At 43.0% G+C, this 18,593-nt stretch overlaps 1 protein-coding gene across 10 annotated transcripts in view; it reads left to right on the top strand.

Moving 5' to 3' along the window:
• Nucleotides 1–18,593, top strand: part of KTN1 (kinectin 1) — a 78,099-nt gene that overhangs the window by 43,310 nt on the left and 16,196 nt on the right. For 6 of the 10 annotated variants that reach the window (XM_040601219.1, XM_040601220.1, XM_040601216.1 and 3 more), the window contains 21 exons: nt 1,033–1,070; nt 1,673–1,763; nt 2,106–2,174; nt 2,907–2,944; nt 3,061–3,151; nt 5,492–5,560; nt 6,886–6,920; nt 7,052–7,142; nt 8,028–8,096; nt 8,987–9,024; nt 9,657–9,747; nt 9,908–9,976; nt 11,584–11,621; nt 12,283–12,373; nt 12,476–12,553; nt 13,457–13,494; nt 14,534–14,624; nt 14,728–14,796; nt 15,219–15,256; nt 16,193–16,283; nt 18,433–18,519. In XM_040601219.1, the coding sequence (XP_040457153.1) occupies nt 1,033–1,070; nt 1,673–1,763; nt 2,106–2,174; nt 2,907–2,944; nt 3,061–3,151; nt 5,492–5,560; nt 6,886–6,920; nt 7,052–7,142; nt 8,028–8,096; nt 8,987–9,024; nt 9,657–9,747; nt 9,908–9,976; nt 11,584–11,621; nt 12,283–12,373; nt 12,476–12,553; nt 13,457–13,494; nt 14,534–14,624; nt 14,728–14,796; nt 15,219–15,256; nt 16,193–16,283; nt 18,433–18,519 (1,410 nt within the window). The remainder of the gene's footprint in view (nt 1–1,032; nt 1,071–1,672; nt 1,764–2,105; nt 2,175–2,906; nt 2,945–3,060; nt 3,152–5,491; nt 5,561–6,885; nt 6,921–7,051; nt 7,143–8,027; nt 8,097–8,986; nt 9,025–9,656; nt 9,748–9,907; nt 9,977–11,583; nt 11,622–12,282; nt 12,374–12,475; nt 12,554–13,456; nt 13,495–14,533; nt 14,625–14,727; nt 14,797–15,218; nt 15,257–16,192; nt 16,284–18,432; nt 18,520–18,593) is intronic. The other 4 variants (XM_040601222.1, XM_040601214.1, XM_040601221.1 and 1 more) reach the window with 2 other exon arrangements.

Genomic DNA, 18,593 nt, shown 5'->3' with positions numbered 1-18,593 from the left:
TGGATTTGTAGTGTCTTCATGACCTACTCCTCTCCGTCCCAGTCCTTCTAAAGGTCTTTGAAAATGCATCCCTAGGGAAATTTTACTCCTTAGCTCTGGGTGACACAGGGAGGCTGTTGGAAGGAGATGTGTGCTGTCTCCATGTGGCCCCACTGGCCATAGAAACACGGGGCCATTCTTATGCTACAGATGCTGGCTGTAAAAATGGCGCTTTGGGGGGGTGAAGTTGGGCTGGGTGCTTCTTAGGACATTGGGATTGATGAAACTGTTTTGGTCATTAAGGTGACCCTCTGAGACTGGAACTCTTTATTCCCTTTGTTTATTTATTTCTGTGATACTGTTCTCTCTGGTATGGTCCAGATAAGGCAGTATAAGAATTGCTATAGGGGTCCCATGGGCACAAGCTCTGAAAGAGCCAGGATTCTGGTGGAGGGTAAGGCTGGGTAAGGAGGACCATGTATCTGAAGCACAAATGAATGTGAAATTTCTGCCACAGCTGATACCAAACTGGATGTGAAATATTCTGCAGAGGTCCCTTGATAACCAGTGCGGTGGGTCTCCCCTACGCTGTTATGGGTGACCACGTAAGAATAGGCTTTTTCTAGGGGGGAAAAAAATGCCACTTGTTGATTTTATGCTACTGTTTCTGTTCCTAACACAAGTCCTGATGCGCTGTGCAGGGTTTTCGTTTTTTAAAATTTGAGTGGCTTCAGCAGAATGTCCTGTAAAGCACTTAACCCTTGAGAGATGAGTGCTGGTGATCCCCGTGGCTTGTTTGAATGTAAAGGGCAATTAAGATGGTTCATGTTTTCCCTTCTGTCACCTTAGGCCAAACGGGAAGGGACATAAGTGTGTGCTGGTATTACTTCAGTGTTCCTTAGCCAGGAAATAGTTGGAAGTGTCCTGTGCCAGTTCAAAATAACTAGGCAAATCTTACAAATGCTATTTCTGGCTCACTGTAGATGATGATTCTTTGACTTGCTTTACTTTCAGCTATGTTGTGTTTTTCCCCCCTCCCCTCCTCTTCTGCAGAACTCGGCTTCAGTCCTGGCAGAAGAACTGCACAAAGTGTGAGCATTCATTTCCTCTGGTATTTGGGAGGTGTTACTGGCTTTTAATGCATGCTGCCTTTTCTCCACACACGTGCAGTGTGTATGGGAGGGACTGGTGATGGAAACGTTGCTGCCTATGCTTTTAACTCTCACCATGAGATTGACTTGGGAGCTGGGAAACAGCTTCCTATGGATTTCCCTTCTGTGGCTGGCCTCAGATTTGGAGTCTGTTGTACGTGGCTCTGTGCTACACAGAAAGCAGTGTCTCCTCTCTTGTTTGTCACTGCTTATGTTTAGGGATCAGTGCAGTGTGCAGGAATGTGTGTGACCATGAAAACTGTTAATATCTGGGCTATATGGCTGTGCCAGGAGACTTCTCCCTTTGGGAGATTGGGTAGTTGTGTTTCAGAGCTGGAAAATGTCTCATAAATTTTTGGCAAGCACACACCATTTAAAATGGATGGAAAAGCTTTTGGACCCGAAGTGTACTGTCAGCAGGAGTTAGAGTAAGAGCTGGGCTTAGGGGCCAGCGTGTATTTTGTGTTTAGCCTGACACTTCATGTACCACTTTCATCCAAGACCTTTCAGTACTGACGTGTCATCATTTCTCATTTGTGCAGGATTGCAGAAAAGGACAAAAAGATAAAGCAGATGGAGGACTCGTTAGGCAATGAACGTGCCAACTTAACCAGCAAGGAGGAAGAGCTCAAGGTATAGTAACAGCCATGTGCATCTGCCAGTGGATACAGGGAGAGGCTTGTTGGTTGCATGTACAAAATGAAACTTGCAAGGCTGCTGCCTTTGAGTCAGCAGCTACTCTTTCAGCAACGAGTCTGCTGAGATTGCTGTTCTAGGCAAGGCCAATACTTGATGTTGGGAAGCTGTTGATAAGAAAGCTTGAGGTTTTGCCTTGCTTTTTACCCCTTTACCTTGTTTTAACTCTAGAGCCTTCAAAAAGTAACCTGAAATACTTTGCACTGGAGGGTGAACTTGCCTGAAATGCTGTCTCTATGCGAAGTGCAGATAGACATATTTTTTTTCTCCTTCCTTAAGGTTTTACAGAATATGAACCTATCTCTGAAATCAGAAGTACAGAAGTTACAGGCTCTGACAAATGAACAGGTAAAATAATTATTTCATTAAATATTTCTTTGTTCTCTTCCACTACCTATTCTGTCATAAATGCAAATGCAGATCTGTTGGCTTTAAGGGAGCTGTGCTTAAGCACATTAAAGACATCAGGCTACCGAATTGGGCTAATACGTGATTCCCCGGAATTCTTATAGCTGGTGGGAGGCCTGCTTCTTACCCATCCTTCACCAGCAAAATCTTTCTTACTTAAATAACCAAGTTAATGAAGCAGTTAACTTGGTTGGTGTAGATTTGCAGGTGTGCAGAGTGCTGGATGCTTCACAGGAGTGAAGACAACTGTGCTTGAATATGCAGTTTCAGCATTTGCATATAAAGGTCATGAGCATCCCTCAAACCCCAAAAGCACACAACCCCTCTCTGCCTCACCATAAGTACCTTTTTAGAACCGAACACAAATGCTGTCCCTCTGTTACTGCTATGTGGCCTGTTCATTATAGAGGTGGAAATGAAGTGTTTAATTAGAGATAATCCTGGTTGTCAAATGAATCTCTTAGGCAAAGGGAAGAAGACCTCTAACTGCATGCTTGCCTGCTACATAGCAGTCTTCTAAAAGCGCATGAAGACAAAGCTCTTTCACTCTTGCTGGCGAGTCATGTGCTGAGAGGCCAAATGACTTGTTCTAGCTTTTTAATATTGTGGAATGAAAGGTTGATTGAATCATGTGATGTATCCTAAGTCTGTGTTAATCCTCTTTATATCTAGGCTGCTGCTGTACATGAGCTGGAAAGGATGCAGAAAAGGTAAATAGCTCGGGATTTGATAAACAATGTTTGTCAGTCTTCTGTGTTCTTTTGAATTGATGCTTTTTGTAAGACTTGGATGAGGAAACGTATTTAACTGTTCTGCTGTGTCTCAGCATTCACATGAAAGATGACAAAATAAGAACACTTGAAGATCAGCTTCGAGAAGAACTTGCTCAGATTTCAAACACAAAAGAAGAATTCAAGGTAAGATGCAGAACAGTTATTCTTGTGCTTATTTACAGTAAGTTTTCCAGACTTCAGAGGTTGCAGAGCAGTTCATACAACTGAATGTTGATTTATGAAATAGAACTGAGTTTCGGGTATTAAGATAAATTATAGTATTCACTTCACAAGGCAAGAGTGATGTGGGATGTCACAGTAGCAGCAACAACCGTGCAGCAGAGTAAGAGGTGGCATAACACAAGCACAGTGTCTGCAGTTGTGAAGAGTGAGATCTTTGAAATCTGGAAAAGGAGGCTGTTTAGTAAAAGCTATTGTGGTTTTCCTGCATTCCACCTTCTGAGTCTCAAGGCCTTCTTGTTGTGAGCCTTTGGATTATCATGTTGTCAGGTCTTTGTCTCCCTGCCCCTCCCCCAAAGTAGGTGCAAAAGTGCTTATTTTTCTCCTGCTGTCTTCCCAATTATTTCTCATAAGGCTGCAGCTAAATTGCTGAAGCTTTTAGTTCTGACATCTGGAGTCTGCACAGCAAAGCTGGTACTTGTTTCTAGATGGTGTGTGCACTTAATTCCTCCTTGCCCTCTGCCACCTTAGGCTTTTTCTTCTGAACTTCAGCTGTTAGAAATAGACCTGCTTCCTGAGAAAGGTGATGGCTTCATCTTTTTAACTCCTTTAAAGCCCACGTTGAGTACTGCTACCCTTCTGATGTTTCTGGTGAAAAGACATTATGAGATGCAGAGTGGGAAGTTGGTAAGTTTGCTAGTGAGAAACAGTAGGTGGGTAGTGGCAGAGGCAGCATGCTTTGGTAGGGGAAGCCATGCCTCATGAGTCTCCTGGAGCTCTTTGAAGGTGTTAGCAAGCAAGTAGTAAGCTTGATTCACGTATTACAGTGGCACTTTCAAAGAGGTTTTGATGAGGGTCCCTAGCAAGGCTCCATAGTTTCTCTAAGCTGTCAGAGAGCAAGAGGGAAGAAGTTTACTCAGTTAATAGATTAGGAAGTAAAGTACAGCTTCATTTGTTTTTTCTAATAAAGCTATTGACTGAATCTTCAGTGTGTGTGCTGGGCAATCGGTGCATAAACAGTCTGGAAAGGGGAGTGGGAAGAGGTGGCAGTCTTCAGCAAGTTGGCAGGTCTCAGGTTAGTGATGTTCTCAGGGCTGTCAGCATGGTGGAACATTTTAAGATGGTAGGTGAAATGCTGAAAACGAGTATGGGGAGGAATAAACGGAACTTCCTTTAGCGTGTTAGTTCCTGAAGTAACTGCTACTGAGGAAAAAAGCCTTAGAGGTGTTGTGAATGGTTATGTGCTGAAATCAACTTGGTGCTAAGGAATGGCAAAAATCACCTGGATGCAATTTCTGGCAGTTCTTGGGAAGTGAATAGAGAACTGAACACAGATTGTCATCATAGTGATACTGTGGAAATCCATAGAGCTCTCGACATGAATATTATGGGGCCTTCTAGTCTCCTTCTCCTCCTGTCTTTGATCCCAAACGTAAGCCAGACGGCTCTGTGCTAAATGTTTCCACCTGAGGAAGTACTGCTTTTTTCCCATGCACATGAAAGATGGAAAAGCCGGGTTCAAAACAGAGCAATTCTTTTAATCCTTGCCTTTGCTGTCCTTTCCTGCTTACATTGTCCCTGAAAGGCTTTGGGTCTGAAGCACAGATCATGTGTCCTGCTTTTTACTGTTTTAAAGCAGCAAGCAGGTCTTTAAAAAGACTTTGTAAAGCAAAAAACAATAATAGAGGAGGATTTAGAAATACATATGAGAAATCTAGACAGACAGTCTGTCTGTTAAGGGCTGCCATGTCTTTTGTATGGAGCAGGAGTGCAGGAGTGGAGGCAAGGTGCTTGGTATGCTTGTTTGTCTCCCTGATTTGCCTCTTTCCAGCCTGCAGTCCGACCAAAGTGTAGGAGCTGTGCAAAGCTCTCTGCTTGCTGGACTGTCAATTCCTTGCTGTGCATCCTCAGCTGAAGAGAACTAGAGAGGTGATCCTGGATCATTTGCTTTGCCATATGAGTGTTTTGTAAGAGGCAGCTATCAAATCTTGACATGATGCTGATACTGCTTTAGGAGGAAAATGCAGTTTCTCTTGCCTGTCACACTTGGTACTGTCTGATTTTTCTGCCAGGGAATAAAGATGGTAACAGCTGAATTTCTCATGGGAACATAAGGACAAAAGTATTTATACAGAAAAGCAAGAAAGAAGGGGAAAGGATAGAAAGAAATAGAAAGCAGGAAAGTAGCTTCCAAAGAACTCACTGTAATGAGTTCTGTGCTATTTGATTACCTCATTGCTGTTATGAAATGCTGGAGTTCGAGTTTGTAGTTCTGAACTGATAAAATGTTTAAATTCCTTCCAGGTTCTCAAGGATCAAAACGCAACTCTGCAAGGTGAAGTTCAGCAGCTGCAGACTCTCCTGTCAGAGCAGGTATAGCCAGCGTTTGCTGAGGTTGTATCAAATATCTTCTGTTCTTTTCAACTTGTTAAGTGTTTTTTTTCTTAGGCTGACCCTAGGCTGAGCTGGTTGGTGTCAAAGCCTGTTGCTTTTTAGGTATTTTGTCTTCCATGGAGGGTTCAAGTAAGGCAGTTGTGACTGTCTGCCAGACCTAGCCAAGAGTGTCCAAAAAACGTTTTTTCCTCCCCTGAAGAATGCTAGCCTAACACAAGCAAGGACTGACTTCTCCAACCTCTCCTGCTTTTATTGGCAATTTTTGGGAATAAAAGAAAATTCCCATGAACAGCCAGCCCTTCCACGGGAAAGGTTTCTTACAGTGCTGTGGAGAGATCAGAGTAGGATTTTTACTGTACTTGTTTTCTTCCATCCTGGAATGAATTCTCAAACTAGTAGTAACCAAAGAACAGGCCAATGGAACGGGAAAACTTGTCGTATCAGGATGTCTTTTTGCCTTCTCTTCTGTATTTTTGCCCATGGCACACCTGTTTGCAGCCATCCTGACTGGTACTCGGGCTGGATAAGCTGTTGTGTTGCTCAGCCCCGTCTCCTTTGCAGGTATTGCCTGGGATGGGATAGCTCTTGTGAACGCCCCTGACTTTGTATCAGTGTGGAATGAGAGAACTTCCTGAAACACAGGAAGAAGACTTGCAGGACAGGAAACTTGTTTCCTTTTCTGCATTTGTGTCTGCTAGCCAGCAGCTCCCTGTCTGGAGCAGCTCAGTTTCTTCTGGCAGACAACCAGATTTGCAGCCTTATTCCCCTGGGTCTGCCTGATTTGCTGTCCTGTCTGAAATTGTGGGGCTGATTTTTCTTGGTAACTGGCTTATGTTTGTTTGGTCTCTCACAATATGTTGTTGAGAAATCATAGATGTTCTGCTGCGTGAGCCTTAGGTGGAGCTTGTGGTTTTGATAAACACTCAAGTAGATTTTTCAGGTGCTGAGCTAGCTGCTACAGATTAGATGCCGCTGCACAGTGCTTGTCATGCTTGAAGCTCCCTAGGATTACGGGGGTCCTATGTCCCACAGCATCTTGTCACCAGAACTCCTGTAGTCTTATCACTGTAAAATCACAAAGGCATTTTGGCTAGATGTGTACCTCCCCGAAGGACTGAAATCTTTCCAGCATCAATATTAGATGCACGTGCCATGAGGTTATTCTCCCCCTACTTTATTTTCCCTTCTGGATTAGTGTGGTAACTAAGCTTCTGGTTAAGTTGATGCTCTCTAGTTATTTCTGGCTTTAAAATCCCAACCCATTATTGATCCAATTAATGATCGCCCTATTGTGTTTTTTATAGGCAAACAAAGACTTGCTAGAGCAGATGGAAAGAAGGTAAGAAATATTTTTCTTTCGAATCAGCGGCTAAAACAAAGGCCTGGTTTTGTTGGCAGCAAAGTTACTGTTGATAGCTGAACTGCCTTCAAAGATTAACTCTTTCCTAAATCTCACTTTTGATTTCTCAGCATGAGAGAGAGGGATGACAAAATAAAGACAGTTGAAGAGCTGCTTGAGGCAGGACTCATACAGGTGGCTAATAAAGAAGAGGAGCTGAAGGTAAAATCTCTCATACTGTCTTTTTATGGGGAAGTAGAGATTAAGTGCTCTTGTGCAAAGTGTATGTTTGAGTGCTCATAGTGAAGTCTGAGGTCATTCCCTTTGATAGGAAAAGCATCTCATGGAGACAAGGTTGAAACCTTTTTGATGAGATAGAGAAGCACTTAATGTATGCCATCAACGCTCATGCTTACTCTGCTTAGTCTAGAGTAGATTTAACTAGGATGTGTACCTGGTGTCTTTCAGAATGAAGTGAGTATCTCTCCAGAGCAGTATGTTTGGCCTAACGTGCAACAAATCTGTCTTTAGGAAAGGGTGTTTGGGAGTCTTGCATCTTTTTGCTTAGTTGATAATCTGAAGGGTTAAACAGATTATAAACTAGTGACGCTTCTGGAATGATGATAAAGGTATTTCCTTTCTCTTCTGTTTATAAAGGAGCTAGTGATGAGAAGCCTGGAAAGCCAGTACAAAAATTTCTGTTTGTTTTCAACTGGGTTTTACTGGAAAGCTATGTCCTGTCTACCTGGACATAGCCAAGACAATGCTCAGTCTCTTAATGTCCCTACATTCCAAGTGCATCGATGACACCCCTGTACTGGGAAGGCATGCACACTAGCAAATAGGTTACTAAACAGCCAAATATATGAGCACATCACCTTAATGTTCCCCTGGACTTCAGCTTCCTATAGATTGAAGTCCAGTCAGAGTTGTCCATAGTGACTAACTAGTCCCTTGAATACTTTGGCTCCAACTTGCTGCAGAGGAGGGTCTCTTTCAGACTTTACAAGTCTTTCACTTGTTCTAAAATAAGCGACTTTTCTGTCAAGCTTAACACTTTTCCTCCAACAAATGAGTCTTTCATTATCTGTGTGTCTGCTTTCAAAGGCACTGCGGACGGAAAATTCATCCTTGAGAAAAGAACTTCAAAGTCTGCAAATTCAGCAATCGGAGCAGGTAGCGCTTTTCATCTAAAACTTTTATTACACCTAAACTAAATCTAAAAGAATCTTGCTGTGGTTGCAAAAGTCAAGGGAAAAAGGTGAAGATGTCTTTTGAAGCCTGCTGGCAAACAATCCTGTTTTCTTCCAGCATTGGTCTGGAAGCTGATACTCTTGTCAAATACTTCCTTTGCATAAATGTCAGAAACATGGCAAATGTAAAGGTTCCACTTGGCAATGGTTCTGGGTTGGTGTGAGTTTGCACGCACTGAAATGGCTTTGGGTTGATTCCCACCCCCCCCCCCCCCCCCCCCCAGAAGCCCAATGCAGCAAGCATGGCTGGCAGGCAGATGATACTGCATCAGCTTCATTATGCATATTTGAACTTTTTAATGTTAATACACACTTGCGCAGGTGTGACAGCCCCCTTTGGTTTGTCTCTGTTCAGTGACGCAAAACCAGTATTGCTGTTTTTGATGTATACTTGGTGCTGACCAGGAAGTGCCTTTCCTTGACATCCAGCTCTGCTTGGACCACTCAGGAGGGCACTTAGTTTCTTGAAAGCCACTTATGGGAGAGGGTAAGCACAATAACTGTGGAGAGCTGTACAGTAGTGCCAGTGTGAAAAATTTGGCTAATCAAATGCTGGTCCTGAACCTCAGCCTCTCCTGGTAAAGATGGTGTGGGTTTGCTTTTTTTTTTTTCTTGGAACCTGTGGCAGACTTAGTATTTACTGATTTGCCGGGAACTGGAGACCAACAGTTAATCTTCCTCAAGAGCAGCCAGATAGATCAAATCGTTAGGGTGCTACATAGTTTATCCAGTGCCAGAGTGCTCAAGCTCTACTCCAAACCCCTCAACACCTGCAGATTGTTTTGCTGTCTTCTGAAGCTCTGTTTTGAACAGGTTTCCTTCCAATCACTGGTGGAAGAACTCCAGAAAGTGTAAGTTACTGCACAGATTTCATTTCTGATTGTTACTTCTGTCTGTTGTTATTCCAAGACTTTTAAGTGTTACGCTTCCCTGAAATGATTTGCTTTTAACTGGGTGAAGTATGTTTGTGTGGCAGGGAGCATTATCACTTTAGAAAACATATCATATGAGTAACTTTTGAAAATCCAGTTCCTTCTCTGCTAAGCAATTAACTTCATAAGCCTAACTGACTAGACAAGGATAGACTGTCAGATAATCGTTGGTGTTTGTTTTTTTTTTTTTCAGTAGGCACTCTGAAAGGAGTGGGCTTGTTTATGCTCTGTGTGTGTATGTGAAGTTAATAAATACTTGGGCATGTTCAGTGAAGGCTGAAGTTAAGTGTATGTCATTCCAGGGACTATTGATACCTTAATCTGCATTTTTAGACAGTAATAGTATCTATTTAGCATGTGAACTGCTGGTTATATAAAGCCAGATTGTTCTGTGTTATTCCCAGTCCTATTCCTCCTTTTTGTTTATTCTGCTTAGTCCCTCTGTGGATCCCAGAGGCTGGCGACATGATGGAATAGCAGAACCAAAGCTTGTGTATTTGCTCGAGTAGCGCATTTGTTCAGCCAACTAATGTTTGTCTAATCTCTTTAAGGATCCATGAGAAGGATGGAAAAATAAAATCAGTGGAGGAACTCCTACAAGCTGAAATCCTTAAAGTAGCAAGCAAGGAGAAGGCTGTTCAGGTATCTCTCTGCAATACCTACCTTCCTTTTTGTGTCTATGCCACTGACTACCATTTATTTGTTACCGCATGGCATTCTATAGTGATGATTTTGTAGCGTCCATTTTTGTGGTGTTTTTGTGTTTCCATTGTCCAATCCTGTCTGTTTTGTCATTGAAAAGGCTTTGACACAGGAAATAGAGGCTCTGAAAGAAGAAGTAGGAAATTCCCAGCTTGAGATGGAAAAACAGGTAAAATACCTTAGTACCAGAAGTGTGAAACAGCCTTGCCGTGGATGTGCTGCTCACTCATTTCTGTTCTAGTGTGTTTTGTTTCACTGGTGAATGTCATTGGGAAAGGGAACATCTTAATGGTAGAGCTATGCTATTCTTGGGTACAAAGCTGTAAATACGTAGTATAACTACTACTGTCCTTCAAAAACCACATTCCTCTGGAGGCCTGAGCTTTTTGAACTTTCAGTATGAAATTTGGCAAGAATTGCTGTAACTTAAAGCATTTAGCATTAGTTCTGGCTGGGCATGTTGCATATTGTCCCTGTAGTAAACATGCAACCCTGGGGCATCCTTTGAGGCCAGCAACTCAGAAATCTCAAGTGCTGAAGATGCGAGTTCTCCTTTTGTTGGCCTTTCTGTGTTGCTAGAAAAATACTACAGGCCCAAAATAGTATCTGGTTCCCAGGTAAAGCTAAGACTGTTTTCTTTCCAGTGTTCAAAGAAAGCTTGTCTTGGCGGAGTAAGTTTTACTCTAGCTATCAGGAATGCAGAAGTGGAAGAGTACTGGCTTTTTTGGCATGCTTGCTGTCTAGCATCCACCACAAAGGGAACCTGTGTTTCCTTAGGGAGGCCATTCTGCAGGCAGCTTAATCCATTTGTGCTGTCAGGAAGTTTGCTTACTTGTTTGTGTGTGGGTCGTGGGTTTTTATGTCTGTACTTTCTTCACTCTTTCTCACTACATTCCAACGTCATGCACTTTTCTTCTTTCCTGAGTGTTCAAATTTTGTCCTTTTTAGGCAAAGCTTTATAGAATATGTTTCCATCTTGGGCTTTTCCTCCAAAGCAAATTCCTAGGAACTGGAGGCATTTGTGTGTGTTTTCCTTCCCTGGAACTGACACGGAGCCCAGAACAAAATGCAGTTTAGAGTTACTGTCTCCAGAAGGCTACCTATGAGGGGTGCTTGCTCCAGAGGTGGTGTATCATGCACCTTTTGTTCTCCTGCAAGCAGAATAGAGATTTTTGGGAATGTCTGAAACTCCCGTCATTTTGTGGTAGAGGACTAAACTAAGCAGGTGGTTTGGACAGCCAGTATCAACACAGATAGTCACTGTCAGGCTTTTATACAAAATTGAAAGGAAGTGTTCCCATTAAATGGTATTTCTTTGATCCATGTTCAGCTTTAGAATGGGAATTTAAGGGAGTGCTGACATTGCAGAGAGCATCTAAGAAGCACCTGCTTGTGCAAAGGCCTAAATGACCAGGGGTGGTCTCTGATGTGAGCTGTAGTTGCTACTGAGGTGGTTGTCTTCATCAGTGTTTGCTTCTTTGTCTCTCATGGTGGGAGTGTGCTCCATTGGGCCTGCTTGTGTTCCTGTTCGCACGGTTTTCTTTTCTGCTCTGGAAGTCACATTTTAAATGTGGAAAAAGTAAATAGTGAAGACACTTGATTTCTCATAATTTATTTTCCCCTAAAAAAAAAAAAAGTTTGTGCTTACACAACTGTAACAGTGCCTATTCTAATAATTTCTAATGGATTTTCCCCCTGTTTCTCCCTAGAGCTGTTTATAGCATTTATCTGTCTCTTCCATGTGCATTGAACTGAAGTAGTTATTATTTTCTTTAGGTGTCGATTACATCACAAGTCAAAGAACTTCAGACTCTGTAAGTACAGTTGTTAGCATGTTGAATCTGCCCTGTGCTGCACCCCTTGCTTCCCTTCTCCACTCTAAAATGTTCTTGCCTGGTGTCTGCACTTTGCGTGAAATGTTCCAGGCTATTAACACTTGTCTTACTAGACATGTGTCCTTATTAGAAATACCTAGGCCTGAGATGGCAAACAAGATGAAGTGCTGCATGGCTTCATGAGCCCCAGTTAAACTACAAGGGGTAAAATTCAAGTTGGGGTGGAAGGGTGTAGGGCAAGGCACTATGGCAAACTTACTTAGATAATACCTGTGCTGTAGCTGGGTGGATAAATGAGAATTGAGCCACCATGGTCATCAGTCCCTTGTGTCCCCAGCTGGGGAGGGGGAAGTAAGTATTTTTAGGTAAGGAGTGTAAAATCCCTGCAATATATGTCAGTGCAGCATTTGTCTGCTGTCACTTAATGAGCATTACCATTGATTAAGGGCATCTTCTGCCAACCCAGACTGAAGTGTAAGTGTTCACACATTGATCTTTAGCAGATGAATGGAGTTTGTGCCTTTGATCACATATGCTGCTTTTATATGCTGCAAAGCATAGGATGTCCCTTTGTTTATTTTTCAGATGGATAAAAGAGCAAGGGTTTATGCTTTGTGTCTGTGTGTGTTTAATGGTACAGGTTGAAGGGGAAGGAAAAACAGGTGAAAACCATGGAGGCCTTATTGGAAGAGAAGGAGAAAGAGATTGGTAACAGAGGAGAACGGCTGCAGGTAAGCTTCCTAGGTATTCTAAAGGGAAATAAGTTCTGTTGCAGTATTTCTGGCTGTAGAAATGTTATATTTACACTTTTAAACTTCTTTTTTTGTCCTAAGGGTCAGAAGGATACAATTGCACAATTAACCAGTAAAGTTCAGGAATTAGAACAACAGAACCTGCAACAGCTCCAACAGGTATGTCCTGCCGAGTGGATGTGGTTTGGGAGTGCTGCATAGTTGAACTGGAAGATGTTTTTGTCCCCTGTCTCTCACAAAGGACTTGCATTGGCCTGAACCTACAGAGCTATTTTCAATCCCACTTGACTAAACCGGTAGTGTACAGTGCAAGGAGCCCACTAGTTCAACTGTGTTCATCCGAAACAGGTTTCACATGGATAGCAAGTTCTGAGAGCTTTTCTTTAACCTGGATGATACTGTGAATAATGAGTAGCTCTGGTGGTCTGAAAACTGTGAAACTCACAGACAAAAATCATAGCTGTGTCGTAAGTACCTCCTTGCCAGACTGAAGCAGCGTCTCTGTAGGGCTGTGGTTATGGAGGAGCCTTTGCCATAGCTGAATGTAGCAGCTCCTGTTGAGGTGGTCAGGCTTGTCTGTGATTCCCTCCTGCCTTTACCTGCAGCAGAAATTGCAACTGCCTGGAATATTTTGGCTTTTGATTTCTTGCACTGGACTTGAGAACAGCCAACTGGACATCCTTGAAGCCAGGTGTAACTTAATGGAAGAATTTTTCCAATAAAGTCGTATTCTAGTTCAGTTCGGATTTTTGTTGATGGTAGAAGGGAGAAACTGAGTTGCAGTCTTATTTTGGGTGGATGTCAAGGCAGGCATTTATTCTCAGGGAAGGGCAGAATGGAGAGAAATCGGCTGGTGTGAATTAGGATGGTATAAACTGTGCTTCTGAAATCCATGATGTGTTTGGATATTGTTGGAGCAATGTCTGATGCAAAATTCCTGGTATTTCTTTGGCGAGTATCTTGCGAACTGTGTGGTGCCTCTGCTCATGCAAGGAGTTGTTGTCGATTTGAAAGCTTTACTGTGCCATCAGAATGAGGTTGGAAATCAACTTTGTTTTTCAGGTGCCTGCTGCATCCCAAGTCCAGGACCTAGAGAGCCTGTGAGTATGCTTAGTAGCAGTTTCTCAAGTGCCTGCTGATAATATGTATTCAGTGCTGGTGTTTATCTTAAACTAGAATGTATGAATTGGCTTTAAGAATTTTATGGGCTTCGCTAAAATAAGCTGTTAGTGCTGATGGACGTAGAGCAGCCAGCTCTACTGTGTCTGCTGCTGTGTATAATAGCAAGTGTCTGGTATCCCTGCCTGGCGTGCCTAAGTAGTAGTGCTCATACATGTTGCAAAAGTGAATGATCACCCAGGGCTCTTTACTAACTAGTGAAATTGCTGCTGCTTCTTGTGTCTAGTGATAATTCCTCCGGCTGTTTAGCGTGTTTAAAAGAGTGGGGATTTAAGTGCCTGTGGCTCTCGGTAAAAGCAATGAACAGATAGTTTGCCATTTTCAGTCTGAGATGCAATAGCCAATTCTCCAGCTCCCATGTCATGGAGAAATGCTGCCAGACTTTCCTCTGTTTTGACTCTGCTTTGTCTGGCTGCTGTAAGTCAGAGGAAGGTTGTACGAGGCTGTGCCAAAAAGGGCTCCAGCTTTAATGCAGCTCTCATAATGTGCTGCCCTCCCAGCAGAGCTCTGGTATAGCCTGTATGTGGTACCTAGGGCAGCCTCACCTTTATGAGACTGTCCCTGGCACCTTCAGAGCCAGCTGACTTGCAGGATGTGCTCAGATGATCAATTGCTTCTCTCCCACTCTGAGTGTTACTGAGATCAGCTATGACTACATGTGTTTGCTGATTGACATGTGAAATGACTAGCTCGCTTCAGGCCAGTTCTTAGCAGGTAAGTGTGTGCAATAAATGCTGTTGCAGCTGGCACGTCTTTTTTGTTAGTTCTCTTGATTTGGAGCTGTAGTGCAATGGTTTCTTCTCCATGTGTGTGTGGTCTCCTTTTCTGATTATTATATATAGTGTACAGAATTTATTTACCTTCTCCTGCTGAAAACCATCCTAGCTAGAGCATCTGTCCCTTTTTAGCGTAAATTCTTACTTTAACCATTTTTTTTAACTTTATAAACCATCTCTGCAGATTGAAAGCAGAAGAAGAGCAAATGAAGAAGCTGAAAGCTGTAGTGGAAGAAAAGGAGCGAGAAATTGCAAGCCAAGTAAAACAGTTGCAGGTAAAGCTTTGATAGAAGTGCCTTGTGTTGCAAGGAGTGTATGTACTGTGAATTTATATCTCTATGTATACATGTGTATATATTGCTTATTTTCTTTCAACAGGATGTGCAAAAGGAAAATGAATCTTTTAAAGTTCAAATTCAAGAATTAAAGCAGGAGAACTGCAAACAGGTACAACTTCCCACTTCAGGTGTCACTGAGTGAAGTCAAAAGGGGGTGGTGGTAACTTATATGGGTGGCATGGGAAACCAGTAGCTGTACTGACCATGCAAATCTAGGGACAACTTCAGGGTTGGATTGACTAAGCCAGCTTTTCTGACTTGCATATCTGTTCCTGCTTCCCTTTATTGTGTAGATTTGCAGCTGTATGCTGTTTCTTAGACCTGCTGCATTCTCATCTGGCTTTCTACCAGTCTTTATGTGCTGTAGTGCAGCCAGGTTTCTGGCCAAAGGAGGCTGGATGCAACTCCCTTGAAGGCCAAGAGTGCAGCTGCTTAGTGTTGCAGCAGTGCCTGGTTAACAAGGCACATCATGCCCTCTGCACCAGTCTTTGTGGCTGATCTGCTTCTGATGTGTTTCTGATCTGTTTGCAGGCATCTCTGGCTGTCCAGAGTGAGGAGCTTCTGCAAGTGTGAGTACTGCTCAAAACCTGGATGCAATAGATAAGCGCTTCATTTCACTTGTTGCTCAGAAAATTTAAAAGATTAAATAAATGCTAAAAGTACAATATTGGTGTGTGAGAAGTGGCCAGTAAAAAAAAAAATAAAATCTTTACAATCTAATAAAACTTGAACACAGAGATTCTGCTCACACTTATAATCCTCAGCTGCAAAATTCTGCAGACAGTGCTTTCAGTATGTTGTACCCCCAATGTAAGCAAGCCATGACTGATTTAATTTTAAATGCATGCTAGCTCACCTGTATGTCTGAAGAGTTAAATGTTGGTGTTTCAAGCAAAAGTGACAGGCTTTTTCTTGGAACCTCAGTTTAGTAGAGGGTTGTTCATGTTATGAAATTGTTTGGTGGAAATCTCTTCCCAGGGAAAATCCTAGGGGTAGAATTGTGTTGTGACTTAGTTCTTAAGTGTGCTTCAGCTCTTTGTGGAAGATAATGCCATACTGGCTTATACTATTCTGCACAAATTGCTGCTGTCATGCGTTTTTGGCTGGCTGAATTATTTTTCTTTTAAGTTAAATGACTTAAATTGTGGACTAGGTGCTTGAAAAAGAATGCTCTTATCCAGCAGGCAGCGCCTGTTTTGTGGTGGTGTACTGGCGTGGGCTGACTGACTTACCCTCATCTAATGCATTGCCTTTCTGTGGCCTTGATAAATGTGTGCAGATGCCTGTTGTAGGCAAACAAGAGCTTTACAATGGGCTTTTCTCTGGCAGCCTGCAGTTCACAGAGCAGTAGGAAACAAACACTACTGCCAAGTCAATGAGAGCAGCTTTTCCAAGTGTGTTGCTGGAAGGGAAGGCAAGTTGTGTATGTGAAAAAGGTGTCAGTGCCTCACTTGAAATTTCTCAAATTTCTCATGACTTGTTTATGATTTTTTTTACTAATTCAGGGTTGCAGGAAAAGAGAAGGAAATCACCAGTCTCCAAAATGAGCTTGCCTCTCAGAGAAATGCTTTTGAGCAACAGAGGAAAAAGAACAACGTAAGGAGATTCTCCCCTCTGCCTGTGCCTGCCCCGCCCCCCCCCCCCCCCCAAAAAAAAAAACAACCCAACCCAAAACCCAATTAAAAAAAACACAAGAAAACTAAAACCAAAACAACGAAACCCAAAGAACAACCAAACGTGTGTGCACAGCGCTCCTTTATGCATAGGATGTTCTGCTGAGAACATGTTTCTGATGGTTGTCTGCTGTATTGTGTCCCCTGGACACTCCTCCCCTCTTTTCTTGACAGTGGCTAAGCATACCTTACTTTACTGCTGAAAGTTTTGTCAGCTCTTTGACATGTTGTGGATTTGATGCGAGTGAGGGGACTTGCTAGGGGACACATCCTGCAGCCAGTTTTCTGACTTGGACTCAAGCCTTGTTAACCCAGTTCAGCAACATGTCCTTTGCCAAGGGAAGAAGAGGGAGTTTGGGGAGGGAGGGTGGGAGCAGGTAAGGTGCTGTGCTCTGACCGAGTTGCGGTCCCTGTGCTTGGACATGGGAGGAGGCATTACCTTCAGGGCTCTTGGATCTGGCTTTGGCCATCCCTAAGAGTGACTAATTCTGGTCTTCTGAAGGAGGTGAAGGACAAAAGCCTTCCTTTACAGCAGCTGCTGATGGTGCAGTATGGGTTGTCTGTGGCTGGAAGTAAAGACTGTATCTTCCATCACAGAGCTGTGAAGTTACCTCCTTGCAATACATTACCTGTGCAGGGCAAGAGAATGACATATTTTAAGTTATGGGGAAGAAAGCTGTTAAAATACAGGGGTTTTAGCTCTGCTGTCTCTCCTTGATAACCTGTAGAGTCGGTATACTGTGCAGTGAGCTTTATTGCTTAAAAGTGGGACGATATAAGGAAGATGCACAAGGAAAATATGGAGAATGTGAGCTTTTGAGCAAGTAGTGTTGCTTAAGACCTGAGATAAAGTAGAGGGGAAAGTGGCTGGATAACCTCAGAAGACAGATGAGCTGGACAGGTAGAACATATGCATGCCTGTTTCCTGGGGAATTGCAAGGTCTAAGTACCCTTCATGGTGTAAGCAGAAATCTGACAACTGCTAATGGCAGACCATGCCTGTAAGTCCCAGCTTTCCACATTGCAATTTTATCCAGTCTTGTTTGTATGTCCTGTGAAACAGCCCTTACAGGAAAGCAGGCAAATGGAAGTGGTAAAGTAAAACCAGTGTAGGTACATGCTAGTATTCGGATGCCACTTTGCGTGGTGAATTTAAAAAATACAGCCTTTCTAAAATAGTCCTTTGCTAAATCTGATTGCTCTGAGGGTTGGGAAAAAAAAATTGAAATCCCAAGCACCATAATCTCCTCCCCACAAGACGTACCATCCTTCCTAGATAAGAGAGGTGAGGCTCTTTTTATAAGAGCTCTCGGCCTCCTGACTGAGCTTGCATGTTGACATCTTGTGGAGTACACGTTTGATGACCTCGCCAAGAAAGATGCAGGAGCGCAGCACGGCACAGTGGTGTTTCCATGCGGATCTGGGTGTGCTCGCCGCTGGTGAAATCCCAAAACCTCCCAGGAGGGCTGGTGAGCAGCAAACCAGTTTTATTTGGGTACAGTGGAGAGAGCTGTACGGATAAATGCTGCGAACCAAGGCTGTGAGCTTTGTGTTTCTAAAATCGGCCCTGGCACGGTAGGTTTGGGCCGAGGCCCAAGGCTACGCAGCTAAATCTGGCTGCAAGATCAGGGGCATAAATGTGTACACCTCTATGTATACTTGGGTCCATGCTGGGTTCTGCAACGCGACATGCCTAACACTCTGTTGTGTAATCTGTGGTTTGGTGTCTGTGTTCCTCACTACTTTTGAAAACTTCCCTCTTTCTTCTTACAAGTGCAGTCAAAGTGTGGGGTCGCTGTAGCATTAACGCTCTGCAGTAACACTTGGATCGGTTTTGGACATGGGGGCAGGTTGGGCAGAAATTGGCATTTTCCCCCCCCTTTTCATTCAAACTCTTTGAACATAACACTTATTTTTGCTAGTGTATGTCATCTTGCCAAGCAAAATCATCTTGCAGTAACCAGCATTTAAATGCAAATGGTGGAATGTAATGCAGAATATATCTCTGAAGTAAAAGCGGAAACAGTTTGAATATTGGCTGAACTGAAATAATTTTTTCTAAAAATGATTAGGACCTTCGGGAGAAAAACTGGAAAGCAATGGAAGCATTGGCATCAACTGAAAAATTGCTGCAGGACAAAGTGAACAAGACTGCCAAGGTTGTAATGTTAACTGCTAGAAATGATGCATTAAGCTAGAAGCAGATCTGCAGCTGGTTTTCTTTAAATGAAAT

This window comes from Falco naumanni, chromosome 7, assembly GCF_017639655.2.
Source record: "Falco naumanni isolate bFalNau1 chromosome 7, bFalNau1.pat, whole genome shotgun sequence".
NCBI classification, from domain to species: domain Eukaryota; kingdom Metazoa; phylum Chordata; class Aves; order Falconiformes; family Falconidae; genus Falco; species Falco naumanni.
Note: the sequence above shows the minus strand (reverse complement) of the source record. Positions and strands in the feature narration are given on the sequence as shown.